This window comes from Salvelinus alpinus, chromosome 18, assembly GCF_045679555.1.
Source record: "Salvelinus alpinus chromosome 18, SLU_Salpinus.1, whole genome shotgun sequence".
NCBI lineage: Eukaryota > Metazoa > Chordata > Actinopteri > Salmoniformes > Salmonidae > Salvelinus > Salvelinus alpinus.
Genome location: NC_092103.1, coordinates 36,734,107 through 36,749,546, shown reverse-complemented (window position 1 = coordinate 36,749,546; position 15,440 = coordinate 36,734,107). Strand labels below are relative to the sequence as shown.

Sequence of the window (15,440 nt, the reverse complement as noted above, 5' to 3'; positions counted from 1 at the left end):
ATTTCAGTTTTTATTTCTTCACGTTCCCAGTGGGTCAGAAGTTTATATACACTCAATTAGTATTTGGTAGAATTGCCTTTAAATTATTTAACTTGAGTCAAACATTTTGGGTATTCTTCCACAAGCTTCCCACAATAAATTGGATGAATTTTGGCCCATTCCTCCTGACAGAACTGTTGTAACTGAGTCAGGTTTGCTTGCTCGCACATGCTTTTTCAGTTCTGCACACATTTTCTTTAGGATTGAAGGCAGGGCTTTGTGATGGCCACTCCAACCTTGACTTTGTTGTCCTTAAGCCATTTTGCCACAACTTTGGAAGTATGCTCGTGGTCATTGTCCATTTGGAAGACCCATTTGCGACCAAGCTTTAACTTCCTGACTGATGTGTTGAGATGTTGCTTCAATATATCCACGTACTTTTTTTCTGTTTATTTTTGTTTCATCAGAGCAGAAGACATTTCTTTAAAAAGTACAGTCTTTGTCCCCATGTGCAGTTGCAAACCGTAGTCTGGCTTTTTTATGGCGGTTTTGGAGCAGTGGCTTCTTCCTTGCTGAGCGGCCTTTCAGGTTATGTTGAGATAGGACTCGTTTTACTGTGGATATAGATACTTTGTACATGTTTCCTACAGCATTTTCACATGGTCCTTTGCTGTTGTTCTGGGATTGATTTTCACTTTTTGCACCAAAGTACGCTCATCTCTAGGAGACAGAACGCGTCTCCTTCCTGAGCGGTATGACAGCTGCGTGGTCCCATGGTGTTTGTATTTGCATACTATTGCTTGTACAGATGAACGTGGTACCTTCAGGTGTTTAGAAATTACTCCCAAGGATGAACCAGACTTGTGGAGGCCCACAATTGATTTTCCCATGATGTCAAGCAAAGATGCACTGAGTTTCAAGGTAGGCCTTGAAATATATCCACAGGTACACCTCCAATTGACTAAAATGATGTCAATTAGCTTATCAGAAGCTTCTAAAGCCATGACATCATTTTCTGGAATTTTTGAAGCTGTTTATTAAAGGCACAGTCAACTTAGTGTATGTAAACTTCTGACCCACTGGAATTGTGAAATAATCCGTTTGTAAACAATTGTTGGAAAAATGACTTGTGTCATGCACACAGTAGGTGTCCTAACCGACTTGCCAAAACTATAGTTTGTTAACAAGAAATTTGTGGAGCGGTTGAAATAACGAGTTTTAATGACTCCAACCTAAGTGTACGTAATCTTCCGACTTCAACTGTACATAGTTGTACTAAGGCCCATTATCAGCAACCATAACTTCTGCGTTCCAATGGCACATTGTTAGCTAATCCAAATGTATCATTTTAAAAGGCTAATTGATCATTAGAAAACCCTTTTGCAATTACGTTAGCACAGCTGAAAACTGTTCTGATTAAAGAAGCAATAAAACTGGCCTTTAGACTGGTTGGGTATCTGGAGCATCAGCATTTGTGGGTTTGATTACAGGCTCAAAATGGCCAGAAGCAAAGAACTTTATTCTGAAACTCGTCAGTCTATTCTTGTTCTGAGAAATTAAGGCTATTCCGTGCAAGAAATTGCCAAGAAACTGAAGATCTCGTACAACGCTGTGTACTATTCCACAGAACAGTGCAAACTGGCAATAACCAGAATAGAAAGAGTGGGAGGCCCCGGTGCACAACTGAGCAAGAGTACATTAGAGTGTCTAGTTTTAGAAATAGATGCCTCAACTGGCAGCTTCATTAAATAGTACCTGCAAAACACCAGTCTCGACGTCAACAGTGAAGAGGTGACTCCGGGATGCTGGCATTCTAGGCAGAGTTGCAAAAAAAAAGCCATATCTGAATGGCCAATAAAAAGATTAAGATGGGCAAAAGAACACAGACACTTGGCAAAAGAACACTGACACTGGACAGAGGAACTCTGCCTAGAAGGCCAGAATATTCATTGGGTTTACACCAATCTTACTACTACTGCACTGATCACAATCAAACAGAAAAGGCTGATGCTTGCAATTCATTTTTATTGTAAAGTTGTATGATATAAAGCAAGAATAATTAACATCCAAAAGCCCATTTAGGGCCATGGCAAACTGCCTATCATAGACCCTCTCCCTCTTCCTCCATGGTGTCCTCCAGTAGCTCATGAAAGCAATGCTGTTAATCCACATGGAAGCAGAACATAGAGTGCTCCTGTAAAACAATTATCCCGTCAGGAATGAATCAAACAGTCATTGAACGAATGGGATTCACAGTAATACATTTGTCTGACAATTTTCAATCATGAACCCCAGTTCTGGAGCCGCTATCCTCTCATCACAAGCCCAAGCACTTACCTCATCTGCTCTTCTGTGTTTTCCTCTTCCTGCCTCCCTCCCTTTCATCCTTTCCTATTGATGCTTCAACAGATAAAGTGACCTCATATGCCACAATCTGTTTCAGGAAAAAAACATCCGAAAGCCCACTCACATGAGGTGAATAATCACATGAGATCAGGAATTGTAGTGTTTGAGTTGAAAGACATTGCATAAATGCACGTCTATCAACACTAATACAGTTGTCTACAGAGAACAGGCGTTGATAGTAAACACTTACCTAATGTAGTCATCCAGCTGTGCTCCTCCTCCAACCCTCCCATCCTTTCCAATTGATGCTTCAACAGATCTGTTTCTTTGGCTGCTCTTTTCATCTATCTCAGACTTGAACAGGCTTGGAAAGAGGACAAAAGGAAACCAAAGCAACTTTAAAAGAGAAGTAGAAGAGGCAGACTTCATTTCTTTTTGACATGTCTGTTGGCTCTATTTCCTGTGCTCTTGGTCTTCTCCTTTTCTGCTCATCCTTAGTTATTTAGATAGTTATTTTGGCCATATGACCATCGGAATTCTAGTTCAATCTCCTCTCTATTACTCTTTTATAAAATGTTTTCACCTCTTTTTTCTGGGTCTCTGTTTATCTTGCCTCCCCCTTTGTGTTTTCCATAACTTTCTTTTGATCCACAGCTCTTCTTTACTGCTAATCTCATTTACCTTTTATCCCATGGTCCTTCCTGAGTCTAACCATCAGAACTTGAATTCTATATCTCCTACTTACTTCCTGATAAACCACTGGTCTCCCTTCCTCCTCTCTCATGTTCCCTCCTCTTCACCCTCATGCCTGGCTTCCTTATAAGTTTTTCCTACTTTTGCTTATTTTCTTGTTTTTTTGTTATTTTTTTCTCTTTAAAAAAACCAATTGGTTTTTGTTTATTTACATCTATTAACATACCTAGGAGCATTGACTTGTACATTTCTTCTTTTGTCTGCTCCCTTTCTTTTGTCATCTACTCAAAAGTTGTCAATGCCTCGTCCGCCGCTTTCTTCTGCTTCTTCCTTGTTCTCCTCTTCGCAGACTGTGCGTGAGCGGTCTCTGGACGCGGCTCCCTCTCTTCCCTCCGCACAGAGGCGTCAGATGTAGACGCTGTGACCTCGTATGCCACCACCTGTTTTGCTCTCTGTGTCTGCCCGTTTTTCTGACACAGCGCACGCCTCTTTTCTCTTTCAATCTGTGCATTCCTCTCTTCTCTCTCATACAGTTTCTCCATCTCCATCTTGAACCTGGCCTCGTGATCTTTTATTCTTTGAAGCTCTGCTCTCTTCTTATCCTCGTCCCGTATCCTTGTCCTTCTTTTCTGTTCCTCCTTCTCTTGTTCCTGCTGTATCTTTAATCTCCTTCTCTGTTCCTCTTTCCTCCTCTTCTCTTCTTTCTCTCGTGCCTTTTGCTGCATCTCCAACACCTTCATTCTCTCCTTTTCCCTGTTCCTCTCCTCCTCCATCCTCTGTTTCTCAATCTTTTTCAACTTCTCTGCCCTCTTTTTCTCCATCTTTTTCTCTTCCTCTGCCCTCTTTTTCTCTTCTTTTGCAAGGGCCTTCTGTTGCATCTCCTGCTTCTTTCTTTCTTTTTTCTCTTGCTCTTGTCTCTTTTTCTCATGTTCGATCTTTAGTTTCATCTCTGCCTTCTCCCTTTTCCTCTGCTCCTCTAACTTGTTTTTTTCCATATTTTTTGTCCTTTTCCTTTCCTCCTCATTCAATTTCTTCTGTCTCTTTTCCCACTTTTTGAGCTCTTCGTCCCTGGCTTTTTCCTTCCTCCTTTCAATCTTCATCATCTCTTCATTTCTCTTAGCCTCGTCCTTGAAATATTTGATCCTGTCTGCGTAGCTCATGGCATTAAGTTCTTCTTTCCCTCGGCTTGCCATCATAGACAATGCATTGGCGGTTGCATATCTCCCTTCCATTTTACCATTATCAATCTCCTTCCTGTCCCTCTCACCATAAGGTTCCCTGTGTAGACATCTCTGCCGTTGTCCACTCATGCTCTCTTCACTTTCACTACTCCCCTCCTGACTTGTGTCCTCACTCACACTCTGAGACACATCATCCTCAGACGAGCACGAGGGAGTCACAGCCTTCTCAGTGATGACGCGGAGCGCCTTGATGTAGTCAGCTTCTGTGTTCACCCTGTGAGCGAGCGGGCACAGCTCCTCGTAAATGGACTTCCATGTGAGTGACTCCTCACAAACGTTGTCAGGCAGGTATAGATCAGATGATTGCCTCTTGAGCACATTCACAACGTCTGCCAGGTCCTGCTGGGTGTCACCCTGAGTGTCCTCTCGGGCGGCCACTGGCGTGGCGTCTGGGCTGGCCGGGCGCTCGGGGGCTGTGGCAGGGGTATTGGATTGTTCTACTGCAGAGGAGCAGGAGGCCTCAGTGTCATCGTTCTTGTCATCATTGTTTACCCTTTTCTTCAGAATCTCGTCCTTTCTCTTTTGGGCCATCCTCTCTTTCAGCTGTGCTTTATACATATTCGCAATTTCTGCGCCTCTCCGTTGAACTTCCTCAGACAATTCCTCAGACGATGTAATTTCTGGCCTATAGACCTCTTCCTTGACCTTTGACTGGCCAGTCAATGAGGATCTGGGGTGGACATGCGGATGGGTCTGTCTCATCCGGGCAGGAGGGCCGGAAGCCAGGGGGTGGGATGGGACAGCAAATCGGTGTGAAGCGTGTGGATGTGACTTCTTGGACTGAGAAGGAGGCCATTTATAAGGGGAGGTGCAGGTCATTGTGTCCAGAGGGGGAAAGATTGAGTGTTTCTTAGATGGGTCCTTCTGGGTGCCGGCAGCATGCTGGTCAGGCTCCGATTGGCTGTTGGTGAGGTACCTATGGAGGTTGTACCTGTGGAAAGCTGGCAGTGTCGGGGAGACGGGACGAAGAATGGAGGAGGTGGAGCGCTGCTTGATCACCCCTTTATCCACCCCAATCTGTATGATGACAGACACATTTTTATTACTTAATAGCTTGATGGTCATTGATATTACTATCTAAAAACATTTACATGTGTATGGGTAATAAATATCATAGAGAAAACATGTTTTATTACTGTATATTAGCCTATTAGGAAAATTTACTTTTGGAATCATTCCAATTCAGAAATTCTTCCATTCTTTTTCAACTTTATTCTAAGAATGCAGACCTTCCTAAGAATACTACCATTGCAGAATGCAGACCTTCTTAAGAATATTACCAGTGCAGAATGCAGGCCTTCCTCAGAATACTACCAGTGCAGAATGTAGACCTTCTTAAGAATACTACCAGTGCAGAACGCAGGCCTTCCTGAGAATACTACCAGTGCAGAATGCAGACCTTCTTAAGAATACTACCAGTGCAGAACGCAGGCCTTCCTCAGAATACTACCAGTGCAGAATGCAGACCTTCTTAAGAATACTACCAGTGCAGAATGCAGACCTTCCTCTGAATACTTCCAGTGTTCCGTTTTTTTCTTGCCTTCTTATTTCACTATTCTATCTATTTAGATCTAATTTCTGTGTATCAGGATTGGGAACATCTAAAACAACTACAGTATATCTACTTATATGAAAGTCTGATTAAAGAAAACTGCTCTTGTTACCTCCTCCAAGAGTTGGTGCAGCCTAAATATTTCTCCATACAGCGCCTTAATCTCCCTCATGTTTCCTCGCTCAGTTCTCCATGTCTGTCTAGCCAATCTCCAATGGGCGAGGTCAAGGTCATGGATATCCTCCCGCATGCCTAGTTCAACCTGGGTTCCCTTCTCATTTAGCCTCTTCTTTTTCCTCTTCTTCTGGGTTGAATCGGTGTTCTCCTTGCCCTGCCTACACACCTTTAGGGCAGTAGGGATATTGAGAATAGAACATGGTATATTTTATTTTACTCATTGGATTATTATGTGCCTTCCATTGTATTTCATTGATATACAATATCAATAAGGTATAATGTTGACACTAGATCAAGCCGTAGTTAGTACAAAGTTTACACTGTTTGGCCATACATGATTAGTCTGGACCACTTTAGTGGGTCGTAGATTTAGCCTGCAGATGGGACTTACATTAAGGCTGGGGAGTTGTGAGGAGTTGTGAGGCTGGTGTGTTCTGGGCCTGTGGAGTTCAGTAGTTTCTGTGCAGAAATCGTCCTGTGCAGTCCGCTTTGCCCATGGCTAGAAATGAAAATGATGACAAACATGCAGTCAGTAATGAGGTTATCGTGATACAAGCTTGTTATTTTCAATCCTAGAAAAGCTCATAGGCCTATATGTCAAAGTGATGATTTTAAATCACTGGAGTTTTGACTATGAGGGTGGTGAGAGAAAAGAGATTCTAACCATTCTTATGATGAGCCTTGGGAAGGAGAACTTTCCCATAGTTCCTTCAATTACAGTAATCCTGAAAAAGATACAATATGGCTTCAAAATATGATTATATTATTTAAATCATCTAAATTAAATTGTGTCACAAAGTAGGCCTTTTCACACTAAATCACAAGTGGTCACAACTACTTACCAATCACTTCAAAAATAACCATAAAAAATATAGAAATGATTTTGACCCTGAATTGAACTTGTAAGTGTTGCCGTAATGTGACAGTAACGCTATGGCAAACCATTTAGGCTGTCATCATATCAGAATACAATCATTTATGACATCACAATTGTGATGTAATGTGGTGCCATGGGAGACCACACCCCCCCCCTGACAGACAGCAAACACCAGAGCCACATAGGCCTGTTAACCAATTAATCCAGTTCTATGTTTGAAATACAGTATATTTAGTACTAGTAAGCTCATAAACATAGTAAAAACCACACTGTAGCAATGTGTATCACTTCACAGCTACTGTACATGATGCATCATGAGTGGTTGTCCTCTGATGGGACCCTATTCCCTACATAGTGTACTACTTTTGACCATGGCCGATAATATACTTTATAGGGTTGATTTGGGATGCACATAGGACTATGTAAAAAAAAGTACCTTTGTTCGTCCTCACAATCAATTTTGCGTTGACATGAACTCATTTTTGCTAAGTGAAAATTGTGGGACAACAACGAAGAAATGTATTCATAAGAAAAACTGTACGTGTTGTAATTTCAATGTAGATTCCAATTGTAAATGGTAGACATTGTACAACAAGGTAACTCTTCAGGATGTGGCAGAGTATGAAAACCTTTGCACTGTCTCTGATGCAGGTGTTTTTTTCTCCACTCATTATGACATCACTGTGATGTCATATGGGGGACACTTTGGCCGAGTTTGGCATCTCTGAGGATAATGTGCTGTGTGCAGACCACTTTCACGCATATTGTATTTCCTCCTCCATGAATGTATAATTGCAAAATTACAGATTTTTTACAATTGTGTGTCACCCTATGGGACTCCCAATCACGGCAGAATGTGATACAGCCTGGATTCAAACTAGGGACTGTAGTGACGCCTCTTGCACTGAGATGCAGTGCTTTAGACCGCTGCAACTTCAAAGAATTTACTGAGTTACAGTCCATATAAGGAGGTCAATTGAAATGAAATCATTAGTCCCTAATCTATGGATTTCACATGACTGTACAGGGGTGCAGCCATTGGGTGGGCCTTGGAGGGCTCACCCACTTGCAGCCAGGCCCAGCCAATCAGAATGAGTTTGTCCCCACAAAAAGTCATTCTTATATGCAAATACTTGTCAGCCTCCCTCCCAGCGTGGCTACAAATTCTCAAAAATTATGTTCGAGGCACCTTATGGTTGAAAAATTAACATTCAATTATCTAGCAACAGCTCTGGTGGACATTCCTGCAGTCAGCATGCCAATTGTACACTCCCTCAAAACTTGAGGCATCTGTGGCATTGTATTGTGACACAACTGCGCACTTTAAGGGCTTTTTATTGTCCCCAGCACAAGGTGCACCTGTGTAATGATCATGCTATTTAATCAGGTTCTTTATATGCCACACCTGTCAGGTGGATGGATTACCTTGGCAAATGAGAAACGCTCACTAACAGCGATGTAAACAAATATGTGCACAAAATGAGAGAAGTAAGCTTTCTTTGCATATGGAACATTTTAGAGATTTTTTATTTCAGCTCATGAAACATGGGACCAACACTTTACATGTTGTGTGTATTTTTTTGTTCAATGTACATTTCCAAGGCAACAAATACTCTAAAACTAACCTTATGTTACTGGAAATAATTGCATCTGCTATTTAGATGAAAGAATAGTAACTTTTCAGCAACTTCTCAGTCATGCAAACACTTTTGATGGCATCCAGCACTTCGGATTTTGAAGGAATGTTATTTACCAAACTTTCATAGCACCTTGGCACAAACCAAAACGATCATCGAAATCCAGTCTGAAATCGCATAATAATGGTAGAGATCTTATAATAACTCTATTCCTTCTCTTATCGGGTGATATCCATCAATGCCCTGGACCTCACTTTATCACGAACCCCATTAAACGGCCTATGCATCCATGCTCCTCTTGCGAACGGTGGATAAAGAGTAACAGCAAAGCGTTGGTATGTTTGGAATGCGCGCAGTGGATTCATTTAAAACGCAGCGATTCTAGCTTTGGGCAAGGGGTCAATGAAATGTACCGTTGCTGTCGGTGTGCTGTACCCGCGGGGTGTGTGAGCATTGAAGGTGGTGTGGGACCAGAGGACTTACCGAGAGTGGAGAGTGCACCGGAGGAGGGGGGGTCCACAGCGGAGGCAACCAGAGGCGAGTGACGGGGGACACGGTGGTGAGGACGATGGAGTAGCACCTGGGGAGGGGTGCTCCATGGCGACAGAGAGGCCACCGGAGGCAGGGCAGGGGGAAGATGGCAGCGCAGTGGGAAGCGAGTTACAAGTGGATCGGGAATTCAATGAGGCCTTTGGGAAGAAGGGCTTACATTTTGTGCACTTTAACGTCCGAAGCCTACTACCGAAGATCGATGAGATACGCCTGTTGGTTTGCAAATCAGAGGTGGGTGTCTTATGTTTTACTGAGACATGGTTGGATTCATCTGTTTGTGACTCAGAAATTGAGATAGGTAATTACTCTGTTGTCAGGAAGGATCGGAATCGGAACGGTGGGGGAATATGTGCGTTTGTAAGACCAGACATTGCTTTTAACGTTCACCGCTGATCTGGAGATTGTCTGGCTGGATATCTGCCTTCCCAAAACCAAGCCGATTTTGTTGGGGGTGTGTTATAGGCCGCCCAAGCAGAATGCATTCTATGAAGGTCTTGAAATTGTGTTGTCAAACTGTAATGATTCCCTGTTGAAGGAAATCATTTTCTTAGGGGATTTCAATAAAATGTCTGCAAAAAGAATAGCCCAACCCACAATGTATTGTAATGACCTGACTAGATCATAAAGGAACAATTGTCCAGACAGAGGATTGAGGTTACGAATTGACGGTTTATTAACCCTACTTTACACAGGCTACTGTTTGGCCGTAGCCCACGCCAAATAAATGAAAGATAACCACAAGCCAACCGTGACCTTCTCTTGTGAAGGCCAGATGTAAAAGAGAGAACAATGGCTAAACCTCGTCTTAACTTCCAATGCTCCATCCTCCTGCCCGACCCCCCTCCACGCCACTCCGCCAACCGCCAGGATGCCCGGCATCAGAACATTCCAGGCATTCCCGTGATTGGCAGATAGCAGGTTGATTGGCATGTCGGACCCCGCGAACACTGGGTACTGGTAATTACAACACAACCACCTACTAGCCTAACACATAACACACAGCTGTCTGTGCGGGTCGCTACAGTATTTATGCACTTTTGTAGATCACTTGCTCTGACCCAAATTATAAAAGATCCCACCAGGATATGTGAAACAGTGCAAAGTACAATTGACTTAATATTGGTGTCTGATACATCTAAAATATCACAGAGTGGAGTAATAGTCTATGGAATCAGTGATCATTTTATTACATTTTGCACAAGGAGGATTTTTAAAGATATATTTAAGTGTCACAAAACCGTTAGAACCAGAGGACTCAACAAAATACTGGGTAGAAAAGTTTAGGGAGGAAGTGGGTAAAATTGACTGGTCACCTGTGCTAGATAGTGTAGGGGTAGACAGTGCCTGGGAAGTCTTTAAATGTAGATTCCTTGATGTGGTGAATGTGATGGCTCCCATTAGACGGGTCAGGGTAAAGCAGAGATCTAGCCCTTGGTTTAATCATGAGATTCTAGAATCTATCCAAGCAAGGAATAAGGCCTTTAAGAAATGTAAGAACTCTCAAGAGCAGCATGATTTTGTCCTATATAAACATCACAGAAATGAAGCACAGAGCAGGATGGATGAAGCTAAGAGGGGTTACTTTGCCCTCCAGTTCTGGTTTGTATGGAAGCAACCAAGTCAAGAAGTATTATGTAGAGTTAGGGGTTCAGCCAAACTCTTTTTCTTTTGGAAAGGTAGCAACAGCCAAAATAGTCAGTATGCTGGCAGAGCTTAAATGCTCCAACTCCACAGGCCTGGATAATATTCCTGCAAGGTTTCTAATAGATTCTGCTGAGCAAATTGGCCCTTGTATTACGCATATCGTTAATCTCTCTCTTGAACAAGGCACCTTTCCCAGGGACATGAAACAAGCTAAAGTTGTACCTCTGTATAAGAAGGGGATAAAGTCTGACCCTGGGAATTATAGGCCTGTATCTATCTCTGTGTAACATCAAAGATCCTGGAGAGAATTGTACATGAGCAAATGTATGAAGATGCTAACAAACAGGGTCTAATGTATGATTTTCAGTCGGGTTTTAGAAAAACATACTCCACTGATTCATGTCCACATTACTTGACTGACTTCATCAGGAAAGAGATTGATGAGGGAAATCTGTGTGGAAGGGTACTGATTGACCTACAGAAGGCCTTTGATACAGTTAACCACTGTCTCCTAATCTCCAAACTGGAGGCACTGGGGTTAAGCAGTATCCCTCTAGGCTGGGTAAAGTCTTATTTATCAGGAAGGGAGCAAGTAGTAGAGGCTAATGGTTCACTGTCTCAGGCAAAACCAATGAGTTGTGGTGTTCCACAGGGAAGCGTGCTTGGGCCTCTGCTGCTTTTATTGTATATTAATGATATGAAAGATGCTTGTTCTTGCCGGCTTTTTCTTAATGCAGATGACTCTACACTTCTGGTGTCTCACAAAAGTTAAACTATGTTGGAGAGCATACTTACTAACATGTTAGTAAGCACAGAGCTTACTAACATTAGCAAATGGCTTGGAGATAATAAGCTATCTCTGCACTTAGGGAAAACTGAAGCAATTCTTTTTGGATCCTGACCTAAATTGTGTAGGTCGTCTGAAATCAGAGTGGAGTTAGGGGGTGAGGTGCTGACTACTAAAACCTCTGTTAGCTACTTGGGATGTATCCTTGATGGAAGCTTGGGAGGTGTGAGCATGGCCAATAAGGTGCTAGAGAAGGTTAATGCCAGGACTAAGTTTTTGGCTAGAAAGTCCAAGCTGCTTGATAAGGACTCCATGAAAGTGCTAGCTACTGCCCTAATTCAATGACATTTTGACTATGCTAGTACTTCCTGGTTTGGGGGCTTTTCTAAACTCATGAAGGGGAAGCTCCAGATAGCCCAGAATAAGGTGATCAGGGTAGTATTGAAGGTGAGTCCACGTACTCACATAGGCAGGAGCTGCTTTCAGGAACTAAACTGGCTGCCTGTTGAGGCTAAGGTGTCCCAGATTAGACTAGGTTTGGTTTACAGGAGTATTTATGGTCCTGCGCCCAGATATCTAAGTGATTACTTTCCTCGTGTTAGGGATGCACACAATCACAGCACCAGCTCAGGTGTTGCTGATGTGTGCTTATACAGGTTCAGGAGTAATGCTGGGAAAGGTACTTTCTTGTATACTGGAGCCTCAGAATGGAATGAGTTACCTCTGCCTATAAAAACAACGTCCTCTCTGGACAGCTTTAAAAATGAAGTAAAAATATGTTTGATGTCCTCTGTGCCCATATGAATAACCCCTATGATGTAACTGGAATGAGATAGATGTTCTTCTTTTATGTTTTTGTTTTAATATTTCACTGCCATACTGTGTTCGATCTTGTCTAGCCATCTTGTCTCAAGAGGACCACAATGGAAATAAGTCCCAGACTTTTTTGTGTGTTATCCTCGATGATTTTATTCATGTGCATGTGTGGCTTTTCAGTTTTATGTGTGCTTGTTTTTGAAAATGGTCAAATTGATAAACTAAACTTCTCTGGGGTAGGCTAACTCTGAGCTTTCTCATATATCCTGAATGAAGTGTCTAATTTGCGAGTTAAGGACCATTGAAATCAGATCGATAGGAGTGGGGGAAAAAGGGGCTTGTGTATTGATAAGCACATCAAAGACGTTAACAATCGATCAAATATGACACTTTTGCCCATAAGATGGCTCTAATTTTGACTATTTTACAACATAGCCTGATGAAATTTGCAATAACTTTTCTAGAGTAAAGGCGTCCCCATACATAGGTTCAGTTTGCTCCTAGCAGAACTCAGCTAGGTGATGCAAACTTCTGTGCTCTCACTACCTAAAGACCTTCGCTTGAGAAACTAGAAGAAAGAAGCAATATTACTGTTTGTCTCTCTTGAGCCACCGTAGTAACAATATAGCCAGAAACACTTCCTCAAAATAGATACAACAAGAAATCTGTATTGAATTTTTGATGTTTTTGCAGAGGAGGTCTTAGTCACGCAATTACACATCAGTTTAGTGCAGTACTTCTCAAGTGAATGATCGCAAACACTTCGTTGAAGAATCCCGTCCATAGTTCCCACCCCTACTGTGAACCAATCACTGATGAAGGGGTGTAGACTTCGACTACCAAACTTCGACTTGCCTCAACAAAAAAATTGGTGTACGCGAACAGCTGAAAAAAACCTACCGAACACCAAAATGAAGAAAAACTTCACAAAATGTATAAGCTTAAACTGTTTCGACTGGGAAGCATGTGACAGCCTTTTACGGAAGGTGGACGAGCAAAATCCACCATCGTAGTACGGATGAAGCCTGAGCTGGAATGTGAAGCTAACTGAAACTGGCTAGATTTAATAGACCCTGAGTAGATTTAGCTTGCTTCTTGGTATACCACTCTGGGAACACCCTGGACTTACGACATGGGCTCTATGCTACATTATGGACAGAACTGTTCACTACTCTATACTATGGATGCACATGACCACTGTCTATACTGCACTATACATGAACACTAACACTGTCTACACTGATTCCCACAGCAGATATTTATTTTCTGTCAATGGGGAGCCCACCATCATAGCCAAGATCCACAACAAGATATCAGAGATGGGCCAGAGAACACATAGGACTGAACTAAACATCCAGAAAGTCTGACCGCTCTACAACTGTGGCTGTATGACATGGCATACTCTTTTTGACCAGACGGCATCAGATACATGGCCTATACGTGAAAACATGGCCTACACATTTAGCCAGCAGCATACCACCCTGCATTCCACTGCTGGCTTGCTTCTGAAGCTAAGCAGGGTTGGTCCTGGTCAATCCCTGGATGCGAACCAGATGCTGCTGGAAGTGGTGTTGAAGGGCCAATCGGAGGCACTCTTTCCTCTGGTCTAAAAAATATCCCAATGCCCCAGGACAGTGATTGGGGACTCTGCCCTGTGTAGGGTGCCGTCTTTCGGATGGGACGTTAAACGGGTGTCCTGACTCTCTGAGGTCATTAAAGATCCCATGGCACTTATCGTAAGAGTAGGGGTGTTAACCCCGGTGTCCTGGCTAAATTCCCAATCTGGCCCTCAAACCATCACGGTCACCTAATAATCCCTAGTTTACAATTGGCTCATTCATCCCCCTCCTCTCCCGTGTAACAATTCCCCAGGTTGTTGCTGTAAATGAGAACGTGTTCTCAGTCAACTTACCTGGTAAAATAACAAATAAAAAAAGATACTAAGACAGAGGAGTGCTGTTTTGTTGTCTCGGATGCTTTATCTGAGGTTGATGTGTCTTTCTGTCAATAATGTGCAACTGCAGCCCACATTTCGGGGTGTTCCTGCATCTGCTACATTATGCACAGTACTGTTCACTATATACTATGGATGCACCTTAACACTGTCTATACTGCACAATCTGTTGTTGAGGTTGAATACTTAAAAACAAGTGGTCACACCTGCATCTGTTCTGGTGACACAGGAGTTTGAAGTGGAGGGAGTACAGGGCTTAGCAAGTCCTTCAAGGAGGCTTGAATATTTTCAGAAGGAGTCGGGTAATTGGTTAAGGGAGGAGGATTGGAGGGAAAGAGAGAGGAGGTTGAAAAGACTGAGGGAGGCAGAGGATGGGTTTGTATCTGTTGAAGATAGCAATGACAAGGGAGAGGGTATGTCGAGGAAGATTGGTATCAAGTTATAACAGAGTGGGCCGGACACCAGTTTGAGTTCTGGAGGTGAAATGGAAGGGGTAGAAAGTGTTGTGAGGCGCTTGGAGCCCAAGCCTTCCATTGATGGCCATAGTTATGATAAAGATACGATTGGTTAAGTGGGAGTAAGATTTTTGAAGAAGGTGGAACCAGGCCTTTTGTCTGATCCATGGTCGGTTTCAAGTTGGGTGGAAAAGATGGTGGGTGCCATTGAGTCGGTGAAGGTAACCCTAAGTGGAGGTGTCTGGTGTGACAGAGGCAGGTTGAGGTGGCCAGGGTCACTGTAATGCAGAAGATGTTGTATGCAGAGGAAGTGAAGAAGGTAGTGGAGGGTGGATTAAGGGTGAGGGATTCTGAGAGGATCCCTGTGAATAGTAGATCTTTGCCAGAACAAAGGGATAGGCCAATGAGTGATATATGTTTCAGTGAGGTTGGCTTAGCATTCATAGCAATTGTTATCAGCTGTACCGCAGAGATGACACGTAAGTCATAGAAAATAGATGTTGTGGTGGCAGCTGCAGAGAAGTACTTGGGGGTACGAGATTCGATTTCAGAAGAGTTACAGGGTGTGTTGAGTAGTAGTGTCTCGCCCTCTTGGGTCGTTGACCTGGGGTAGGATAAGACAGGGTTAAAGTAGTGGAATAAGGTGATGGGTTTTAATGAGTGTAGGGTTAGTTGGTAGAGTCATTAAATATATATAATATATAGTATCACAAAGGTAATGGATTCATAC

At 42.8% G+C, this 15,440-nt stretch overlaps 1 protein-coding gene across 1 annotated transcript; it reads right to left on the bottom strand.

Moving 5' to 3' along the window:
* Positions 1–2,074: 2,074 nt before the first annotated feature.
* LOC139543453 (golgin subfamily A member 6-like protein 26) lies at positions 2,075–5,324 on the bottom strand. The gene is made up of 2 exons (XM_071349554.1): positions 3,245–5,324; positions 2,075–2,689 (listed from the first exon to the last, which is right to left on the bottom strand). Exon 1 carries the CDS (start codon positions 5,322–5,324, stop codon positions 3,300–3,302), a length of 2,025 nt encoding a protein of 674 aa, XP_071205655.1. The 3' UTR covers positions 2,075–2,689; positions 3,245–3,299.
* Positions 5,325–15,440: the final 10,116 nt, after the last annotated feature.

Bases quoted from the DNA above. Each gene is read 5' to 3' on its own strand.
- LOC139543453 (XM_071349554.1), bottom strand. From the start codon at position 5,324: ATGACCATCAAGCTATTAAGTAATAAAAATGTGTCTGTCATCATACAG.